Source organism: Passer domesticus, chromosome 7 (assembly GCF_036417665.1).
Source record: "Passer domesticus isolate bPasDom1 chromosome 7, bPasDom1.hap1, whole genome shotgun sequence".
NCBI lineage: Eukaryota > Metazoa > Chordata > Aves > Passeriformes > Passeridae > Passer > Passer domesticus.
In genome coordinates, this window is record NC_087480.1 from 19119248 (window position 1) to 19141567 (window position 22320).

The window sequence follows — 22320 nt, forward strand, 5'->3', positions numbered from 1 at the left end:
AAAGGGCACAGGGTGGGCATCTCTGGCAGAGGCCGGACTGGGAAAGCATGCCCCCTCACACAGGTGGTGCCTTACCAGGTGGAGGATCCCACCACCACCTCCCAGTAGTGGCAGCCGCTGTCGATGAAGACGTTGCCGGCCGCGCCGTAGCAGCCTGTCCCACTGAACCTCTCCGGTGTGTGGCTCTTCTTCAAGGAGCTCTCGTCCTTCTCCATCTGCAGCCCATCATTGGAGATCTTCAGCTTCTTGTGAGCCATCTTGGGGTCCAGCTTGAATGGCTGACCTGTGGGGAGGAGACACATGGATTAGGATTTATGTTATTAGCATCATGGTGCAGGAAAGGTGCTTCTTCACATCCCATGTTCTCAGCTTTGCATATTTAATGGTGGTTTGCTTGGGTGTTTTCCCCAAAACCAGACCAGATCTGGGTGATGTCCCAGAGCTTCAACCAGCCTCCTTTTTTGTTCATGATTTCCCTCTGAAAGTCATCAGACTATCCCTGGATTTGCAAACAAAACCCCAAGATGCTACAAAGAAGCAAATTGAGTTCAGGTGAGTTTTGCTGCTGTGTTTTCATGTGAGATGCAGTAAAGTGAACACAGGGACCAGAGAGCATTTCCATAGGCATTCACCTGCCTCAGGACAAAGCAAATGACAGCTGAATAGAACACCCCAAGTTCTGCCAATATCTTCACTCTCATGTTTTGGTACCCAGTTCTAGGCATGACTAGCTGTGTCCTCCTTCACACTCTCATTTTTGGCTGCAGACACAGAGTCCCAGCAAGAAGAAACAATGACACCACCACATCAGTGGGGTCCTGAGTCTGGCCTGGGGACCCCCAGAACAGCCAGGAAAGCCAGGAAACACACAAGAAGAACCCCAGGACACCTGGGAATGTCTGCAAAGAGCTGCAACATCAGCGACCATTGCAGCTGCAGAGCGGAGCTCATCTGTGCTGTGCTCTGTAACCTGATGGTAACTCGTGCTGGTTTTCCTTGGAGCCCAATTTGCTGAATAATTGAGTTGAGAAGCCTGAAAGTAAAGCTGCAAATTGGGAGTGACCTGCCCCCTCCTTCTTCTGGCTGCTCTGATCTTTCTGCCGTATCTTTTCCTGGCAGTAATGCAAAGAGACAAGCTCTGAGGAAGTGAGGTATAAAAATACTTGGCTCCATCAGGAGAGAGACACTCACAGCTCTGTTTCCAAAGGCAACCCCTTGCTAAGGTCAGTGTGAAGAAGTGAAGCCCAGCCCTTATCAATGGTTTGTGCTGGCGTGTCCTGGAGCAAGTGCTTGAGCTGCATGCACAGGCAGTGAGTGTGATGGGCAGGCTTGGAGGGGTTGGGAGGTATTTCAGAGAACACAGCCAGGAAACTGCCACCCTTCCCAACATATCACTCTGGCACTGGGAAAAAATATAGACTTCACACAGGTCATAACAGTCCCAACCTCAACCCCCCAGCAGGGGAGCTGCCAAAGGGAGTTCTGACTGTAGCCTTCACTCCCTGCTCCCACACCATCAGCAGCCTCTGTGCCTCCCAGTCACTGTTCCCCAGCCCCCCAGCCCTGCCCTGCAGACAGCTGAGGCTTGCGATGTCTCTCATCATTAATGTGTAGCTCCTGGGCTGGTCACTCAGATTACCTTTATCCCACAAATTCAGCTTGCTGGGATATTCCTGGTAGCCTTTTGCTGGTCATCCCTGCACGAGGCTCAGGAGCTGTGGGGAAGCAGCTGCCTTCAGGGCTGGACACAGCCGGCTGCACCCCTGGAACGTTTATCAGCTGGATTAGCCCTCCCTTCCCAGCAGAGCCAGAGTGAGCAGAGCAGAGGAAATCCTGTCTGGCACTGGGCGTGAGGGAGCAAAGAGGAGGCAGCCAGAAACATGGTCAAGGTCAGTGGAATGTGGGGATGGAGCCAGGCAGAGGGAGGTGTGTGCTGGAGCTGCATCCCCACCCTGCAGGACCCCAGACACCCACCCATTGCCCTGGACCTTGCAGGGCTCCTGCACCCATCACAGCGAGCAGGGGCTCACTGTGGCTTGGGACGATCCTGCCACCCACCTGGAGGGACAGTGAGAACAGGCTGCCAGCTGCTTTACATAACAGCTATGGAAATGACTGGAATGAGATCTCCAGGAGCAAGAGACAACATCCAACACTCAGCCAAATCCAGGACCAGCAGCCCAGCCCACCAGGGGTCAGTGCAGAGGTGCCACCAGTGCCACCAGTGCCCTGTAGCAGAGCAGCTCCTCTGTGCCCCACTCCTCTGGCTGCAAGGGCACAGGGACAGGGCAGGGTGGAGAGGGCAGACAGCTGGTGACTGCGTTTGGCTGAAAATGCGTGGAGAGAAAGGAGGGATGGATACGAACTCTGTACCCAAGGATGCTGCAGGCACCCACCACGTTCTGCCCAGAGAGCAAAGAAAGATGCAGGGACACAGGAACACAAAGCCAGTCCTTCCTGCATTTCGTCCATCCTCTCTGCCTGCAGTGGCAGGGTCCCTACACCCACCAGCCATCCAAGATGCCACATGTGGGGTACAGGACACCCACAGAGCACAGCTGCCAGCACCATCCTGTCCTCCCTGAGGACATCACCTTCAGCAAAGAAAGAAACAAAGATGCAGCACTGTTCTGCTGAGTCATCAAGTCATATGAAAGCCATAAATCCATCTAAATTTTCAGATTCCCTGCTGGGAAGTTTCTGCAGGGATCATCCTGCCCTTAAAAACACCTGCACTAACATGATTTAATCAGTAATACTGACCTTGCAGCCCACTGCTCAGGCATCAAACCCACTCCTGACATCTCACGTGGGATGTGGATGGAGCCATCCTGTAGAACACTAAAGTCTTGCCAAATATGCAGAAATCAGGAAAAGCCAGAATTGCAAGGAAAAATAAGGCCAGGATGCAGTGGCCAAGGCAAGGGCTGTAAACCCCATTTCCCTGCACTTTTATTTATGGCAAGAGCTGGGCCTGTCCCTGCATTCCAGCACTTCCAGCTACTTTTGGACACTCACTCCTAAATAAGTCCTGTTCAGGCCCAGCCTCAGCAGAAGATGGTCTCTCTGTCACTAAACCAAACCTGCTCTCCCCAAGCCTCTCTGTTCAGGAATGCAGATTTAGTGCCAGCACTGACAGCGCTGATGCTGAGGCAATCAATGTCTCCTGACACTGACCTTCTGGCGATGGAGAGATCTCTCCAGACATCCCTTCAGACACAGAACAGGCTGTGAAATATGTTAATAGGCATCTCTGTGTTGAGCCGCTGACACTTCCGCCAAGGTTACAGCAGTGGGAAAGGATGGGTGTGATATCCTCTGGATATTGTCCACTGGTAAAGGAGAAACCCTGGTCCCAAATACCAGCAGGAGGAAAAGCCAGTGGGGGCATGCTGGGGCTGCAGCACAGGGCAGCACCACTGGACACCCAAAGGAGCCCTTGTCCCCTGAGGCTGGCCATAGAAGGAAATAAATCAGTATATATTGTATCCATATATATGGCTAAATCAACCTTTCAGGAATTCAGAAGTTTCCATAAACACAGATGGCAGAGGAACACCAAACTGGTGGCAGAGAAGGATGTGCCCATCAATGCCACATGCCTCTCCTGCTCAACATCTGAGTAGGAAGTGAGGTCCTTGTGGAAGGGACTTTAGCACACCCACAATCACACAGAGCCTGTGCAGTGTCTCAGGTGGGGCTGCTCCAGGTTTCAAACATGCAAGAAGCTGCTGCAGACACATCCCTGCAGCAAGGGGGGCTCAACACCTGACTGGACTCTGATCGAACCCAGTCCATCCCCAAGCAGGAGCCCTCAGAGCTTGCTGGCAGCTCTGGTGACTGGCACTCAGCTAGGATCACAGAGAGCAGAGCCTGTCCAACGGGAGCTGCCACCACGGCCATCCGCCCTCGCTCCCAGCTTCCCAAGCCGCCCATTCTTCACTCCCAGAGTGAGCGCCTTGCAAAGCCAGGGAAGCACAGCAGAGAAACAGCAGCTGCAGGAGGGATAAATTTTTAATGAACAGGCAGATTGGGTTGGAATTTGCTCTTCAGCAGCTCCCTCAGCCCCACTGCCTCAGTGTTGTTTTATTCAGTTTAATGTCACACAAAGAAAAGGAGGAGGTAGAGGTGATAAATCATCATGAAAGTCTTGCTCAGGCAGAAGCAGCTGTTGGGAGAGGGACAGATGGGAGGGCTGTGCTCACCAGGACCACAGAGAGACACGCAAGCACTGGGAAGGTATGAGCACAGGGCAGGCAGCCTGGAGAGACAACTTATTCCTCCCCCAAGATCTCACACTGTTCCTCCTGTGTCACCCTTCAGGCCACGGGTGCCACTGCTTCTGCTGTCTTTGCTGTCTTTCAGTGGAAAAAGGTTTCCTATCACAAACCCTGGAGCTCTGTCTGTGCCAGAACAGACAGGTCTAGCTCCACTGCTCTCAGAGCTCAGTTTTCCCTAAACACATTTAACCTTCCTTGGCATCTCCAGGATACTGGAAAGAAAAAGCTTCTGCTTTGTGTGTGGCTGCAAAGCCCCATCCACCACCATGGAGACACTTTTCAATCTTATGGCTTTCCAAACCACAACCCTCAGCAAGCTAAACCGCACACAAGAACACAGTTGCTCTGTGACTCCTTGCATCAGCCCCAAAAAGCCCAGGGATGTAAAGCCACCAGAAGAATGGACCATTATGACCTAAGACCCCAGGGATGGGTGCTGACCAGAGCAGAGGGCTGATGGGAGCCCCTGGCACCACATGGGGTATCAGGAAACCATCCCTGAGGTAGGGAAGGAACAGAGGCACCAAGGGAGATGGGCACTCCAGTGATTTAACAACACAGTGTTTCCATCCCACTGCCAGCCACTGCCTGCTCACCAGGGGCACTCAGCCATACCCCAGGCATCCTGGTGCCCTGGAAACTCTCCTCCCCCACCTGCCACGGCCAGCTGAGTGCCTGGGCACCTACTGTTGGTCTTGAGGCGGGCAGGCTCACTGTTCCGGCTGCCCGCCTGGTTGATGGCCTTCACCAGGAAGATGTAGCGGGTGCCACTCTGCAGCCCATGCACTGTGTAGTGGTTCTGCTTGATGTTGGGCACGATCATCCAGCTGTCCATGGAGTTGTAGAGACCTGCAGTGCAGGAGAGGGGCAGAGATTTATTCCCAGGGAAGGACAGAATACAAAGCCTCTGTGCTGCTAATGCAGAGCTTACGACCCGCATGTCCCTTGGAAGGATTTACCACCTGCCTGGGAGTTCAGAGTGGCATGGAAATCTCCAGAGATGATAAATCACAGCAACACAGATTCTCTTCCATTATCACACAAAGGCAATGTTGGTAAGACAGGACCAGGGTTGCAGCACTGGCATCTTGGGATGCTGCCATGGGAAGTGATGGGAAAAGGGTGCAGAGATAGGGAAATGCAGCCAGCAGCACCTTCCAGCCAGGGCAGACGGCAGAGGAAGCTGTTGGTGCCTGGGAGGGGGAGATGGCCACCATCCTCCCACCACCACCCCACTGTCACTCTCTCCCATGTCTCTGCTCCCACAGGACAGCCTCCTTCCTGCTCAAGGGCCCCAGTATGCAATTCCAGTAGCAGAAAGGGATGCACTTGCACCCAAATCAATGTGTTTGCTCGCTCCTGCCCAGCCTGCAGTGCTCCAGGGTGGGAAACAATAATCCATGGCTAAGGGAGGTTGATGCTTAACTCCCTGAATAGACTGGTCTGCAGAGTGATTCAAAGAAAATAAGCTCCCAGTGAAGGGATCCAGACATTTGGAAACCATTCAGCAAGCTGAACTCTTTCTGGAAATGGGAAGGAATGAAGAATCCAAGACCGTAGAGGTGCCAAACTGACTGCTGCAGTGATTTGTAGTGCCAGAGCTACAGGGCCTGGCATGTGTGGAAATGTAGTACTGCACCTCAGGTGGGGTGACACAGCGCTCCAGGAAAGGGGAAAAGCCTTACATAGTGCCACAGGCTGTTCCTGCCATTGGCATGACTGGGATGAGGATCACCTGCAGCTGCCATGGGCACCTGAGTAGCTGAACTGGGGACAAAGCTCTGGGGCTCAGGGGAATCCGGGCAGCTACCACAGTACAGGGGTAGGGCTTTGAGCCAAAAGGAACAAGGAAGCATGGAAGAAGTAGCTGGAGGCTTCCTAGATCTGGTGAGAGGTGAAGAGTGCATTGTGAATTTGGGGTGACTGGAGCGGGGGTTTCAACATGTGCAGGGCTGGGAGGCAGGAGCTGGGAAGGCTCCACACCTTTTTTGCAATGGCTTCCAATTAATTTATCTTCAGTGGCTGGCTCAGCCGCAGGACAAGGGCAGGCTGCAGTCCCTGTCATCCTGAATTTGGTTTGGGATACACATGGGAATGGCCGAGGGGCACAGAGGAGTGTGATGTGAAGTAAAAAATAAAACAGATGTGATCCTGATTGCTGCCTGCATGCAGAGCTGCTCTCGTTGGAGAGCACAGCTTCAGCCTGGCCTGGTCGGTGTCACCTTCCTGCAGGAAGGACCAGCTGGGGATGCTCCATCCGGAAGAACGAGATGGCTAAGAGATGACAACGAGAAGGACTTGACCTTACAAGTAGGTTTCTTTTGCAAAACAACCTCAAAGAGCTTGGCCTTGAAGACTAACCTCCTCGCTCCTACCCTCACCAAAGCTTTAAAAAATCCCTTTTACTGTAGCATTCATCATCCACAAAAATGTCTGGCTCTTGCCAAACTCTTCACATGAGTTCAGCCAGGGCTCACACGGTCCCACGACCCAAACTGTGCTATTGCAAGGGACAATAAGTTATTGATTTTCTTCTCAGGGATTTAACTGATGTTTTCTTCACTTGTTCTACAAAGAGCAACCTGGAGGTTTCTGGCTGGCCAAGGAGGACACTTCTGATGTGTGACCCTTTGGGCCCTCCTCCAGCACTGCCCTCACTGTTCTTCACCCTCATGGTCTCCACAGTTCCTCCTTTCCCAATGCCTGTGCCAGGCCCCAGAGGTGGGCAGGTGACTCATTCCCAATTCCCTCGGTGTATGGAACTCCAAGACACATGTGTCCAAAGTGGCATGTGGGAAAAGGTGAGAGCAGATCCTTCCCTGCCATCGTCCCAGAGCAAGGGCACAAGCTGGAGCAAGGGAAATCCTGAGTGGAAAAGGGCAAAATCCTCCTAGCTGAGGGTGAGGAAGCAATGGATGCTCCATCCCTGAACAGTCCTTCTTCCTCAAGGAGCAAGCACTGAGCAACCTGTCAGACCAAACTGCACAGAGCTACACACGGACCTTCAGACATCCTCCCTACAAAAACCACGAGGTGACACCAGCAAGTCCCCATCTTGTCCACAGCTGGAAGTGCAGGGAACATGGAGCTGGTGGCCACCCAAGAGCACAGCAAGAGAGGTGGCTGAGCTCTCCAGGCTTCCAGAGGACAAAGAGCTGGAGACAACGTGTTCTAGCTGGGAAAGAGAGGAGAGCCAAGCAGGGCGGCTCTGGCTGCAGCAGCGCCGGCACCCGACAGCCACCATGGAAAGGAAATGCATCATCTTGTTTTCTAAAACAAGGGGAAAGGCTGGGCCAGGGCTGAGGAGGTGAGATCCAGCTTGGAAAGTCACAAGGAACTTTCTCTGGCAGCTTCCTGCACATTTCAGAGTGCACTGAACAGCCTTCCGGAGCCGTGACACCACGCTGCCGGTGCCAACTTCCTTCCAGCCAGCAGGACAGACTGACGGCAGCCCAAACACCCGCTCTGAGGCACCTTGTCAGCACTTCTCACAATGGCAAGTGCTGCTAGGAAAACCAGGAACAAAACTTTCTCACAAGCCACAGACCATCAGTGATTCTGTCCTCACTCCTCAAATCAAATCCCATCCCTGTGAGACAAATCTGCGGCACTGTGGAAAAACAACTAGGTATGGCAGTAATTTTCATGAAAAATTACCAGGAAATATGCCTCAGAGCCATTCCAGAGGGTTTATAAACCACCTTAGTTATGAGCCATGGAGCAGCCAGCGCTGCCCTGCGTATGATGCCAGGTATCCATGGATCTGGGAGCTGTGAAATGGACAGGAGCCTCCAATGTTCCTGATGCTTCACCAAGTGCAGACCAGAGCACCTCAGGGATGCCACCCCCAACACGAGGAGGTGTCCATTGCTCTGATTCACTAGCCCTTGGTAGATCATTTGCTGCTGTTTCCTCCACAAATACCCATCCTTTGAAAACACTGATGAACCTAAGAATGTTTTCCTTACAGAATCCCAGAATGCTTTGGGTTGGAAAGGACCTAAAAGCTCATCCAGTGACACCCCCTGCCATGGGCAGGGACACCTTCCACTGTCCCCAGTTGCTCCAGCCTGGCCTTGGACTCTTCCAGGGATGGAGCAGCCAAAGGTTGTCTGGGCAACATGGGATTCCTTGCTGAAGGGGAGTGTGGTGACTTACTGATGAAGTTGGCCTGGCCAGTGAAGATGGTGTACTGGAGCTCATAGGAGCTGACGCTGAACTCGTCCTCTGACATCCAGTGCACGGTGATGGTGTCATGGGAGGCCGTGCAGAGCTCCTCACGGACTGACGGGGGGTTGGGTGCTGTGGGATGGCACAGACCACAGACTTTGATCAATTTGGGCTTTCCTTCCTTAAAAACCCAGGCCTTTTCTACTCATGTTAGGACTGACATGGGCTTGCGGCAGGAGTAGTCTCTCAACACCAAAACCTCTCTCATTCCATCTGTCATTGTGTTTCCCACTGAACTAAACCTTTTAGTTTCACCAGGCAGCCAGAGGTCAGAGAACAGGGTTTTCACTGCTTCTCCATCAGGTCTGACATCCCTCACCCTGAAACAGGCTGAGAACCCGCTTCAAATCCACTTATTTCTCTGCCCTGGTTGTGGAGTAAGTATTTTATCCCATAACTGATCTGGACATGCTTGTGCTAATCTTGCACTGAAAGCTGATCTGCTTCATGATGATAAAATTGGATTTGGGTGAGTGAGGATGTCCTTGCCTCCCTGGAGCTCTCATCCCTCCAGTGCTCCAGCACAGGCTGATCCAGCAACCGTTGCTGCTCCCAGACCACCAAGGGCAGTGATCAGTCTGTGCTGGGGCATCAGGGCAGCACTGAGGAGCCCACTGAGGTCCCGCCCACAAGGGTTCATAATTTAGGACCAGGTGACCCAGAAAAAGGGCAGGAAAAGAGAAATGTTAAAGCACAGAGTGCCTTAGAAGTATAATAATTAGTTAATTCATCATTCCTCCTCTGTAATCCTTATGAACCCTCATACAATCCTTATCCCTCTTGCATCGTTATGGGCATCAGCCTCCCCCATCAGGTCATGGAGACCATAAATTTAAGCTTTCTGGTCTTTTCCATGGATCCTCCAGGAACAGCAGTGTGAAACAGGAGGATGGAGACACGTCACTGTCCTGGGGACAGCACAGGCCCTGCTCTGCCACAGATGACCTGGCACTTGTTACTGGTTAAGTCCTAAAATAGGTCTGCCAGCCCTTGGTGGAGCACAGGGCAAGGGACTGAGGGGAAGATACAAAGTGGAGCACACCTGAGCACTCACCTGTTAGGTAATCCAGCCCCTCCAGCAGCTTCTTCTCTCTGGAAAAATCTAAAGCAAAGTTTTCAAAGGCATCATTAAAATTGATATCTGGTATCAGGACTTGCGAGGATGCAGTTGCCATGGCGACCCTGGAAGGAAAGAAGGGACCATCAGTATGCAACAGGGTGCATGAGGGAGGCACAGGGATGGGGACAGCCTCCCTGTGCGTCACCTGCTGTCAGGAAAACAGCTACCTACGGACCACTGCCCCCACCCAGGGGGTGGCCTAACCCGAGGACAGGTTCCCTGAGAGTGGGGGGGCTCCATCCCTGGGGTTTACAGCTTTGACTGGCCCCTGAACTCCCTCTGGACTGGCATTTCCACCACTTTCCTACCTCAGGGAAGGGGGCTTGCTTCCACAGAATTGTTAGGACCTGCCATGCAGCCCCTGTCCTGTGAGGGATGGGAACCTGGTTTATTTGAGGACAGCACAGTGGGAGGCTGCAGGTATGGCTGGGGATCTCCAGGGAAGTGACTGGAGGGCACTTGGGTCATCTCTGGGCAGGGACCTCCAAGCGGGGGCCACCTCCAGCAGCAGTGTCCCTAGCCCAGCCCACCTCTCGGCCACGTTCCTGGCAGTCTGCAGGAACCGTGCGTGGTCGTTCTCCTTCAGGATGTGCTCGGCCTGGTTGATGAGGACTGTGGAGCGCTCCAGGCACTGTCGGCAGTTGGCAACCTGCTGGGCCAGCTTCCGTAGCTTCATCACCTGTCGGAGGAGCAGAAGCTTGAGAGGCACAGAGGGAAGGAACCCTGAGCCAGCAGCTGATCATGGTGAGCAAGGAGCAGTGAAAGGGCACAGGAATGTCCCAATGGCTCTGGGGAGGGGGCACAGCAAAGCACTTTCCATGTTAAATTTTGCTGGGGGTGGGAAAGCCCCAGGGCACAGCCTGCACCTGCTCTGAGGGTCCCATATGTGATGGACCCTGGGGAACAATGCATCCTCTCTCCACTCCTCCTGTGCAAATGCAATGTCCCCCCATGCCAGCCCGAGGAGAGCAGGCTGTCATGAAACTCCTGCCAGTCACTCAGCACAGGGCAAGGGAACATCAGGAACAGGGGAAGTGTTTACAGAGCTAATGGCAGATATCACATTCACAGGTGCTGAACTGAACTGCTGGGTGACCAAGGTGTGAGGGAATCTGCATGTTCTCCCCCTCCCTTCTCCCAGGCTCCACACATCCACTGGACCATTTGGCAGGCAAAGCAGGGCAGAACAAATGGAAAACCAAATGGCAATCCATCAGGAAAACAGAATTTCTCACTCCTCAGCTGGAGCACTTCAAACCAGCCACTAGAGGTTACTCCTTTCTCCACTGCTTCTGCGGAGGGTTTGGGCACTAATCTGTGCCCTTTGCCTCTACCCAGCTGCCAATTGTAGCAAAACAACATCTCGGAGCTTCCAGGTCTTTCTAAGCATGGGTGGAACTGGACAGCACAGCCTGGAGGAGTCAAGGAAGAGGGTGGGAAGAGCAAGCAGACAGACAGGTGGACCCCAGCACCGTTACATAAAATATGTTCTCTGGAGTGCTTGGGGTAGAAGCAGGATTCCAAAGCTCCCACTGCTGCCAGGGTGTCCTGGAGCTGTGCTGGTGGCTCTTCTGCCTACACACGTGGTGGAACCTGCTCCCAAACTGCCTGGCAGCATCTGTATTTGGGGCTTGGCCATGGGTACCGTGGTGGGACCCCAGTGCACACCCAAGCTCAGTGAGAACAGCAATGGGGTCATGCAGGCTCCCCTGGGCACCCTCAGAACTACGGCCCTACAGCCCTCTTGCTGCTGCATGTGGAGAGCCCAGATGAGGCTGATGTCTCAAACACCAACAGCTGGACAGCTGCAGAGCCAGCTGAGGGTTGTTAGAGCTGGAGAAGGGGCCCCACAGAGGTAGGGCAGCACTGTCCTGGAAAAAACATCCTTGCTGTGACTCCTGGAGATAAGCACAACACAGGAGCGAGATGAAGGAGTGGCATGGACTGTAGGGGAATCGAGACCACGAAAGACCCCTGAAGCCTCTGACCCATTTCCAGAAACGTCTGGAAGAATGGACTGTGCATGAGAACTGATTTGCAGAGAAAGTGAGAACTCCCAGGAAAGGCAAAACTTACCTGTAAAAAGGTCCCCCCCATAAGCACAGGCAGTGCCCCCAGCACCCTGACCCATTTGTCATTCCTTTCAACCATGAGCACCTATGAATCTTGGGTCCCTTCCCCTTTGGGGTGGGATGCTACACATAGAAACCACCGGGAAACACCTGGAGCCACTGGAGGAAAGGTCCAAACAGTCCCACAAAAATGAGGGTAAGAAGCAGCTCCCCCCCGCTCAGCTGTGCTGCAATGCAGAACATGCAGCCTCTGCTCTCTCTGCAGCACTGGACTATGGCCCTTCAATATTAATTCCACATTATTCTATTAGAACCACAGTGATGAAGAGCCCTGAGGAAGCTGTCTGGAGTGATCCAAGCCTCTGCACCAACTTGTCACGCTAACCAACACACTGTTCCTCCTCCAGCCAGCACATGCTTTGTCCTTGGCAGAGCAGCCCTGGGGCAGCAGCAGTGATGGACACCTGGATATAGGCTGGCATGGAGGGAGGCACCAGGGGACACCTAGAGTTTGTACAAGGAGATGCATCAGTGCTGCTCAAAGCAAACCCCTCATGGCAAGGCAACACATGCTGCTGCAGCCCCTCTGCTTGAGGCTGGCACGTGGCAGCCTCACCGGCTGCGGGAGTGCTGCTCCTAGGGAGGCAGACCCTGCAGCAGCCACCCCGTGGGCACAGGAGGGCCCTGTGACCAGGGACACACGAGCTGGGACCCCTCACCTTTGTCTCCTTGATCTTGACGGCGATGACCTGCTTGCGCTGGCGGATGATCTCCATCAGCTCATCACACTCCTCCATCAGCTTGGCCTCGTGCATGGCTGTGTTCACCTGGCCAGGAATAGCAGCACACAGGTGTTGGAAGGGACACACAACACGCTGTTATGGCTGTGCTCACAGTGGTGCACACACAGAGTGCACTGGGGCACAAGCAGAGGTTCCAGACCTCTGCCTCCAGGGAAGACCAGTACCCATGGGAGGATGGACAGGACAGGACAGGACAAGGGGGAATGCACTTCATGGAAGAGGAATCAAGCCCTGGCACTTCATTAAAGCACACTACAGGACAGAAATCAGTTTTCCTCATTTTATACTCCCAAACCTCTCTGAAACAAGGAAGCCTTGAGTGAACCACATTTTTGTTACAGGATCTTTTTTTAAACCTGGCTAGCAGATTATGCAACACTGGAGTGGGAGACAGCTGATGGTCTGCAAAGAGAGCTCCACTGAGGAAAAACAGTGGAAAATCTTCCCAATCTGCTGCATGTAGCGGGGGGTGGGGAACAGCCCCAGGGTTTGGAGCCTGCAGCAAGCTGCTGTGGCAGAGCTGCTGTGCTGCTGTGGCAGAGCTGTTGAGGCAGATCTGGCAACACCCTGGTCCCTCAAAGCTGTGTGACCACAGGGATGGCTGTCACCCCCACTTCCCAGAAGCACAAACCTGGACTCCTTCTCTCATTCAGCTTCTGGGACCCATGAAGGTGAGGGAATATGAGGCTGAAGGCTGTGCACAGCAAGGGGCAAGAAAGAAATGCTGGGCCAAGGGACAGGAGGGGAGACTGGGGCACCTCAGTTTGGCCCTGGATCCACCCCTCCAACCAGCTGCTGCCCAACAGTCCCTCAGGCCTGGAGTGTTCCCCTTACAGGATGGCTACAGGATAACATAAATCTGTAGCCATCCACAGCCTAAATCTGAAAACCTGCCCAGGGCAAGAAATCTCCCCTCAACCATGCTGATGTTTGGGGGGGCTGAAGGCAGGTAAAGTTGCAAAGGACACCACAGTCCTTTCCCAGTTGCCTTCTACTTCAAAACAGGACATTTTCAAGGCTGGGGCTCCCCCAAAGGGCCAGCAGAGCATAGAGAGGGTACTGCAGACCAGAAATGCTCCTGGCAAAGCCCTGGCTCAAGAGCACTTGGACACTGGCCAAACCACTGTATGGATGAACCGGCTCCCAGGTAAATGCTGGCTCAGGGTTGAATACTCAGCAGGTGCTACGGCTGCAGGAAAGCTGGGCAGCTTTTAGTTGTAACAAGGGAGAGAAAAAACATTTCACTCACCTCAGCGGTGGGGGGGAATGTGCTAGGGACAACAGTCCTGAAATAAACCAGCTCTGGGAAAAGCCTGTCCAGCACCTCGTGGGGATGAGAAGCAGCATCTCAGCCCACAGCCTGACTCAGGCAAGCCTCCTCCTGGCAGCTCGAGCACGGAGCAGAGGACCCCATCCCACCTCCACAGTCCTCAAGAGGTTTTTAGCTGCGTAGCAGCTGTGCCTCGGGGAGAGCAGAAGCTCACACCGAGGCTGCTGTGATACAGAGGCCACAGTCCCATGGCACACCTGCAGCTTCTGCTCTCCCCACAATGGGACATTGGGCTGGTACCATCCCTATTTTACAAACTCAGCTTCTCTGCAGGGTTGTTATCTGCCCTCCTTGGTCCACATTTCCATCACTGCCACAGGATTTGGCCATTTCAACCTCTCTCAGTACAAGCCCCCCATGCACCAGAGTCACTCTGAGGGGCAGCACAGGCTCAGGGCCTTGAGGACACTTGCAGTGCCTTTCTCTGGGGTGAACCCCTGTCCCCCAAGGTGTTGGTGGCACCATTCTCTAGACATACCATGAGATTTACACCAAATGTTTCTGAGGAGCAGAGTACATGGGGATTGTATGTGCCTGCCTGTGTGTCATGTCTGCAAATATCTCAGAAGCAAAATTCCCTGGAATCAGATTGATGGAGAGCACAGATATTTTCTGCTTCACAGTTTACTGTGCTCTCTGCGAAGGGGCCTCTGAGGGCCTGGCTGCATTCAACATAGCTGAGAAATGTTATTTGAACTGTTATTTTAAGAAGAGTGTCTGACAAAGCTGAAAACTCACAAGCTCTGTCAAAAATGACAGCTTAGAGGTCTCAGACTCTGAGGATCAGACAGAAATACTAAATATCTTTCAATTTATCCTATGTCAGGTCATTAAGACATTGGAGCTGGATTCAAAGGAATGCATTTGGAAGGACATCCAGCCACATCCCTGCTCTATCCCTGGTGGGTTCTCATAGCCAAAGCATGGCCCATCAGAGCAGTAAGTGCTGGTGACTGTCACCAGAGCTCTGCAAAGTCATCCTGCCTCCTTCTCTCTCTGCCAAACATCCATGCTATCTGTATTCCCAGACTCAGTCCAAGCCCACTGAGCCCTGGGGAAGAGGAAGCCCAGGAGAGACCAATCCAACAAAGCCATTCCTACTGAGCGGTGCACAGGCAGAGTGGTGCACAGGCAGAGAGAAGCAGGACAACACCTGTGACACAGAAGGCCAGCAGTGCTGCAGAGTGAAGTGGGATTTTTCTGCTCCTTATTTTGGCTGGAAGTTCAGAGCATCTCAGCCCCCTCCTCCTTCTCTTTGCACATTGTGACAGCGGCTGCCAGCTGCTGGCGGCACACTTGGCCCTGCTGGCACTCACAAAAAGGGCTTCTGCACTCACTTCCTCTTGCCAGATCATCAGGACATTATTGAGGGAGTGAAGAACAAAGCACTGATGCTGCCTGCAGAATCCACAGGGCTTGAAGCACCTTCACGGCCCCAGACCCCGGCTGCTCTGAGATTCAGGTGGTAAAGGACAAGCTGCAGCTCCCTAGGCAAATGCATCATAGATGCTTTGCTGCGGGCAAATGGCTTCACCCTGCACAGGAGGATCCCTTGTCCTGCTGCAGTATCCCTGCATCCTGCTGCAGCATCCTTGCATTCTGCCACAGCATCCCTCCATCTTACTCGCAGCATCCTGAGGCAACATCCCCACATCCCACCACAGCATTCCTGCATCCTGCTGGCTGCTGGGCCCATAGGATGGCTTGGGGGAGTGCAGGGGAGGCACAGGACTTGAATGCCCTGCCAGGCCTGGGGTGCTGTGGGTGAAGTAAACAACTGCTGCATTCCCTCAGGCACTGGCAAACTCCCCCTGAATCCATGGCTGCGATCCCGGCAGCTGCCTGGGGTTTAGTCCTGTGGGAAGCTGATGGTTCAGGAATTGCTGCATGCTTGGTGTCACCCAGCTGAGACCTCCTTGCAGGCTCAGTGTCACCCAGTTGATGAGCCTTGTTACAGGCTCAGCGTCATCTGGCTGAGACCTGTTTTCATGCTCAGTTTCACTCAGTCTTCCACCAAAAGCTGCTGCTGCCCCCAGCACAAAGCAGTGGGCAGGTCTTCCTGCCTGGAGCCAGCTCAGCAGCCCATGTCTCTTCTCAGTGGCTCCCAATCATGACAACTCCTTCAGACCCCTGGGAAACATCCCTGCGTCCTCCACTGCTTGGGACTACTCCCCACACTTGTCTCTGCTCCCAGGGGAGCCCCAGGAAAGGACTCTGGGGTGATCCATGCATTGACTCCCTAGAGCTGGGAGCTGCCCCGGGCACTTCCCCCAGCCCCCCCCGGCCCTCACCCACCTCCACTTGCTGGCAGATCTGTATCAGCTTGGCCATCTGGTTTTCCAGTTCGCTGTTGCGTTTAACCAGGTTGGTGAGATTTGTCTCCAGGGTTTGCTGCAGGTCCAGAAATGGGAGAAAGAGGAAAAATACAGAGATCAGCAAAGCTGGAGTGTCCTCAGTCCCCTGCCAGCAGCTGAGAACCTCTGCCACCAAGCACACTACTTGAGGGAGAGACACTGGAATAACTTTGGGCAAAAGCTCTGGGGGTCCTCGGCAGCTCCTGCCCATGCCAGCAGGCTGTGCCATACACTGAGCCCAGCACGGCAGTGACCCTGGGGTGCCGCTAGCTGGAGAGGACAACATGGCCGTCTGCCCTTTGCCACTCCTTTGGAGAGCGAATTTTGACTATTTTCATCATCAATTTTGGTCTGCACAGGGTGAGGGAGATGAACAAAAGCCTGAAAAGCCATGGGAGAGGGATGCCTTCTCTGCCAACCACTTCAGCTGGAGCTACAATGGCACAGGCAGGGAGAGCTCAGCTGCACTGTGCTGGCTTTCATTCCCCAGCCACGGTGCCCTTTGCTCACTAGAGCAGATCTCAGCCAGATCACAGCCAGTGGATCTGGGCCAGAAGATTATGAGCAGTGGATCATGGCTGGTGGATCCCAGCCAGCAGCTCTTGACCAGGAAGTCATGACCAGTGAATCATGGCCAGCAGATCTCTGCCAGCAGCTCACGGCTTGAGAGGACAGGGATGCAGGGCCTGCTTTAGTGCCCACAGGCTGCACTGTTCTGGGAGAAGGAGGGGATGCAGTGAAGCACCGATGAAGAGTCCATTTGAGGGGATATCCACACCCATGGCCATGGGGGGAACAGAGTTTCTGGGTGTTAACAATTTCAGAGACACAGCATTGCCAGTTCCACGTGCTCTGCTAACGGGAATGCTTTATAACAAAGCACTCGTTACCTGTTGCAGCGCTTGTCAGGAAATGATATCCTATTAATATTTTAAACTCCAGGGCTGGAAGAGGGTCCCTGAGGTGGTTCATGCATCTGCAGGTAGGAACTGCAGTCTGAGGCTTTCATCTGACTCCAGCAGGCCCATAAACACGGCCCCTCTCCGTACACATGGGTAATTGGGGGCTACTGAGCCAGGAGAACTTGAATTACAGGCACAGAGCACAGGCAGAGCACTCATTCCTGAAAAACCACTGGCTCCTAAAATATCCTGAGCTTGTTTGCAACCCTGAAAATTGCTGGCCAAGGGCAAGTAAGGCAGAATGCAGGAACAGGCTGGAGAAATGGAATAAAACCCAGAGAGCCTTGGTTACGCCAGAAGGGTTTGCAGAACGGGGCTGTATGGATAATGGAAAGCCAGCTGCTCCCACCCTCCTCTCCTCATAACCCAATATTATAAACATCATTTCACTACAGCAACGAACATTTCACTTGCTAATTACCTCCCTCATCACCAGCGTGGCTGCACTGAGGTTGCAGCTTTGAACTCACACCAATCTGCTTTAATCTTCCAAGCTGTGATGGAGGGCAGGGAGGGGGGCCAGAGTACAGCTTTGAAGCACAAGTGCCCACACCCCATTTGCAGCATCCCAAGTTTTCTAGGGGATGGTCTCATTCCTCTCATCCACAAACACACACAAACCCTTTCCCAGAGCACCAATCCCTTCATCACACATCCTTTGTGGCAATGCTGAGGCAATCGGAGGTGCTATACTGGTGCCAGTGATGGTTCCACAGCCCTTTGCTGCTCCCCTGCCCCTCAGTGCACCCACAGACCCTCGCTGCTAACCCCTCTGCATCCCAGCAAAACAGATGGAATGTTTCCATCTGTTTGATGTGCTAAAACAAATAAAATGGGCTTGAAGCCTGGATCACACCAGCTGGTTATTTTGTAGGTGTATATAAATTACAGCAATTACAGGGGTTGGGTTTTAATTGCTTTATAAAATGCCTGTCAATACCCCAAACCTCCACCTTCTCTCCTGAAACACAAATAGGTGATTTCTTTACAACTGGGGAGACAAGTGAGAAAAAGTGATAAAAAAGGCCTTGAGCAGGAGTCACTGGGGAGAAGGGCCTGGGTCACCCAGGAACAGCAGGGCCAGAGAGGGAAGTGCCCAGGCACCTTGGGACAGAGGCTGAACCTCCCCTATGCCGAGTGTAAAGAGACCCACAGGACCAAACCCTCCCATGACTCCAGCAGAGCAGCTCAACACCTGCACCCCTTCACCTGTCAGTCACCAGATACACAATAAATCCATTCCCACCCCGCCAGAGGAGAGTAATCACACAACACTGACCCCCAAGTACCAATGCTCACATTTGTTCAGTTATGGGCACAATGAGCAACAACTCCTTTTCCTTCAAATACCAAACAAGCAGTTGAACTAAACATGGATTTATTTCTCTGTTTGAAGAAGGCATCAAGGTTGCAGGCTCAAGACAACTTCAGGAACTATAAATACGTGGTGTCCTCCTAGTCCCTGTGCTTCATCAAACAACCATGCCTGTGCCTGGCCACAGTTGCTCACCATGGCCAGTCCCCAGCCCATCCACCAGTCTGGCAGCTGGTTCACTCTGAGAACCAGCTTTAGCCAGCTGAGAGATGGAACAGAGCAGGCTCTGAGCCCCAAGCAGGTGGCCAAAGAACAGACTCCTTACACATCACACAGAGCTGAGGGGGCCCAAGTCCCCAGGGCTTTGGGCCACGCAAGCCTCAGATCTCCTCCAGTGGCATGAACTGGTGGGTGTGGGATGGGAGGACTTGGAGAACCCTGGAGCTGGGGAAAGCCCTAGGGACAGGAATGCAGGGGTGGTGGGTGGCTGCTGCCATCCCTCAACACTGCTCAGGGGCAAGAGACTCAGCCTGGCATGATGGCACAGAGAGTGTCCTTTGGCTCTGCCTTTCCCCAGAGAGGTTTCTGCACTCATCCTCATGGGAAGGCAGCCGAAACCGCAGAGTGATACTTCCAGAGATTTCCTCAGGGCTTTTCTCATTGCCCCCGTTCATCTATAATCACTTCCAATAATGGAGGCAAATCCCTGCCCTGATCCTCCTGCGTACCACAAACACATATTGTGTGCATCCACAAACCCACGTGCAGGCACATAGGCACCAAGTCAAACCCACTCTAAAATGCTCCCTGCATGCCAAAGTGGCAGGAAATCCAGTTCCTGGAAGCCAGCAGCATTTGCCAGCCTCACCTGGACAGGGCAGGGGATGAGGCCCTGCAGGGGCCATCTGGGACTGCTGCCATGCTGAGGATGCACAGTCAAGCCCTTGGGGCTGAGGATGTGCTGCCAGGTCCCAGCATGGGGCACGATTCTTGCTGGGTGTCCTCTGACTTGTCTTGGAGCAGCACAGGGAAGCCAGATGTCACCAGGACATTGCCCAGGGCATCAGGAGTCTGCCATGGAGCTCCTAAGGGAGCTGCTCATTTTTTAAAAGCACAAAATTGTTGATAGCATGAGACAGCTGTAATCGCACTGGAGCCGTGGGAACCTCCACCCATGTCCCTGTTCCTGGCCAAAACACCGCTCTGCACTGAGCTTCTGCCCCAGGCACCCACTCTGGGGATGATGGAATTGACATGGTTTGTCTCAGGAATGCTGGGCCAGCCTTCTGGGGAAGCAGCAGCTGGACAGGGTAACCTGCAGGTAGCTCCCACCAGGGTTGTTCCAACCCCATCTTCTCTGGGGAGATTTTGGAGCAGGACAGTGACAGTGGGGCTGGTACAGCATCCCCTCACTCCACTGACAGCTGCCTCTGCACTGCCAAACTAAAATCAGAGAAGTTTGGAAGGGACCATAAAGCCCATCTCATACAACCTCTTGCCATGGGCAGGGACACCTTCCACTATCCCAGGGTGCTCCAAGCCCTGTCCAACATGACCTTGGACACTTCCAAGGCATTGACAGCCCTGCACAGATCAGGCTCCTCTCAGTGGCCACAGCAAGTCCAGAGCCTGGCATTGCTCCCGTGCCAGCGGATGCTCCCATTCCCACCTCCTGTGGCTGCACAGAGAGCTGAACACAGCACTGCTCACTGCCAGCCCTGGCAGCAGCACATACAGGTGATTCAAATTGGAAGAGGGGAAATTTAGGTTAGATGTATGGAAGACATCTTCCCTGTGAGGGTGGGCAAGCTCTGGCACAGGGTGCCCAGAGCAGCTGTGGCTACCCCTGAATCCCTGGAAGTGTTCAAGGCCAGGATGGACAGGGCTTGGAGCAACCTGAGATAGTGGAAGGTGTCCCTCCTCATGAAAAGGGGTATAACAAGATGAGCTTAAGGTCTCCTTTAAGCCATACCATTCTGTGATTCCATAATTCTATGTTTAGAATAAATTCCCACCACCAAGAAAAAAAACAACTTTGGGGAAAAATATGCAAAACCAGTCACCTACTGGGCTTTTCTCAGAGAATGTCCCTAGACAACACGACATGTGACAAAGGACAGGACTGAGCTGCCATGTGTGACATTAATGCATTTTAAGTCACTTTGGAGCCAAACAGGCTGAGTAAGAGCTGAAACCTCTGCCAGCATTCGGGGTTGCTGTTGCCCCACTGGCAGAACTGACCGAGAAACCAAGTGGCTCTGCACAGCATGGGGGTGGGGGGGCTCTGATGGTGGTGAAGAGTCAAGAGCCAGAGCCTGAGCCAGGCAAAGGGGCTCTGGCAGTGACCCCGGCATGGAGGGGATGGGGACCAGGGGGATGTACTCAACCAACACACACCTGAGGGTGCAGCGACATGCCCCATGTCCCCATATCAGTGTGAACAAGAAAAGAGCAGCTCCAAATCCATTAATCAGGTTTAATCCCTGATGATCTATCAGGCTTAAACCCTGACTTGCTCTTTCTACACTTACTTCAGTTGGGAAGCAGCTCTGGAAGGAAGCTCCCTATGGGGAGCAGGGCTGGGGATGCAGGGGGCACAGGGGTAGGTTTGTCGCAGCTGGGGCTCCCAGCCAAATCCACCATGAGCCCTGTGGTGGGAGTCACCCATGCTACCTGGGCACACAGTGCTCCAGCCATGTCCCCAGTGCCCAGCTTGGGGGTGGCCCCAGTCCCTCCCCTTCACCTCACAGAAAGCACAGGGTAATCCCAGCCTGGCAAGACCTAAGGCTGGATACTGCCAACAGTGGGGTAAATCCACCACTTCAGTGGCCATGCTCCAATTTGTAAATGGGATGAAAGAAAGGAAGGAACTGTCAAGAGCCCACAGGAGCAGCTGTGCTGGGCTGAGCAGGGACTGGGGGAGCAGGCAGGCAGGTGGGATCCATGCTCCTCCTCACAGCATTCCCGCGTGGGCTGCATCAGTACAAACTGTGTCTTGTGTTTCCTTGGGAATTTAAATTGAGAGAAAAACTAAAGCAGAAAAACTCGAGCAAACGGGGTGAGCTGAGTATGGGATTTGCAGCTGCTGCACGTGCTGCTGCCGAATCAGCACATCCTGGATTTGTGTCTTGTCGGCTCTTCTGCAGCTTCTTCTCTTGGGCTGACCCAACCAGCATCACCCAAATCTGCCTGGTTTTGGAGAGCTAACTTGTTGCTTGTGCCACATAAGCTAAAAGCACACTGCCATGCAGCTGCCTCACCCATGGGTAGGTGTCACTCATACCCACACCATTACCAGTGCCACACATCTGTGATGGCTCCAGCATTTAATTATGCCTGCAGAGCTCCTCCTTTTCTAGGGTGCATCTCAACTGAAGAAATGAGAGGGACAGAAATGGCTGCAGGTAAAACTTGCTCCATCACCTGCTGATGGAGTGACCTAGGGTCCCACTCACCTCCTTCCAATGCCTCACTCTTTGGCCTCTGTCACCCAGGAATGTGACCAAATGTTCCTGCTCCTACAGAAACCTGAGGGCCGGGGAGTGCCGCTAATTCTGTAAATCAAAGGTGTCCTGGGGAAAAGTCACAAGGGGGAGAAGTCACACAAATTACTTTAATGTTGTTGTTTCTCCAAAATCGCTGATTAGTTGCAGACTTGGTCTGAGCATTGTCTTGGCAAGGTTTGTGTCTGGCTGCCTAGTGCAGCTCCAGGGTGCACATTCCCTGTTCCTCATTTACCCCTGTCCCTGTGCTACTTAACAGCAGCAGGGGCTTTTCTTCCAAAAATATTCCTCCAGGCTAAATACTGTAAGAGCCCGAACACCTGGAAGTCCTTGGCTGTCCTCCTCAACGCA

At 53.3% G+C, this 22320-nt stretch overlaps 1 protein-coding gene and 2 long non-coding RNA genes across 12 annotated transcripts in view; 2 read left to right on the plus strand and 1 right to left on the minus strand.

Moving 5' to 3' along the window:
- Positions 1–22320, minus strand: part of MID2 (midline 2) — a 63282-nt gene that overhangs the window by 4346 nt on the left and 36616 nt on the right. For 2 of the 3 annotated variants that reach the window (XM_064427358.1, XM_064427359.1), the window contains exons 3-9: positions 16131–16226; positions 12422–12529; positions 10161–10309; positions 9565–9692; positions 8439–8582; positions 4968–5129; positions 76–283 (exon numbers count right to left, since the gene is read on the minus strand). In XM_064427358.1, the coding sequence (XP_064283428.1) occupies positions 76–283; positions 4968–5129; positions 8439–8582; positions 9565–9692; positions 10161–10309; positions 12422–12529; positions 16131–16226 (995 nt within the window). The remainder of the gene's footprint in view (positions 1–75; positions 284–4967; positions 5130–8438; positions 8583–9564; positions 9693–10160; positions 10310–12421; positions 12530–16130; positions 16227–22320) is intronic. The other variant, XM_064427360.1, reaches the window with a different exon arrangement.
- Positions 4704–10087, plus strand: LOC135304682 (uncharacterized). Of its 8 annotated transcripts, none has more exons than XR_010365956.1 (5): positions 4704–4783; positions 6513–6590; positions 6857–7081; positions 7230–8887; positions 9377–10087. It is a non-coding gene; the product is annotated as an uncharacterized LOC135304682 (long non-coding RNA). The 8 variants fall into 8 exon arrangements; XR_010365955.1 differs by lacking the exon at positions 9377–10087 and having other exon boundaries at positions 7230–8170; positions 8251–8443; XR_010365957.1 differs by lacking the exon at positions 9377–10087 and having other exon boundaries at positions 7230–7908; positions 8032–8443.
- LOC135304683 (uncharacterized) lies at positions 10240–12424 on the plus strand. Its single transcript, XR_010365962.1, has 3 exons — positions 10240–10374; positions 10702–11898; positions 12014–12424. It is a non-coding gene; the product is annotated as an uncharacterized LOC135304683 (long non-coding RNA).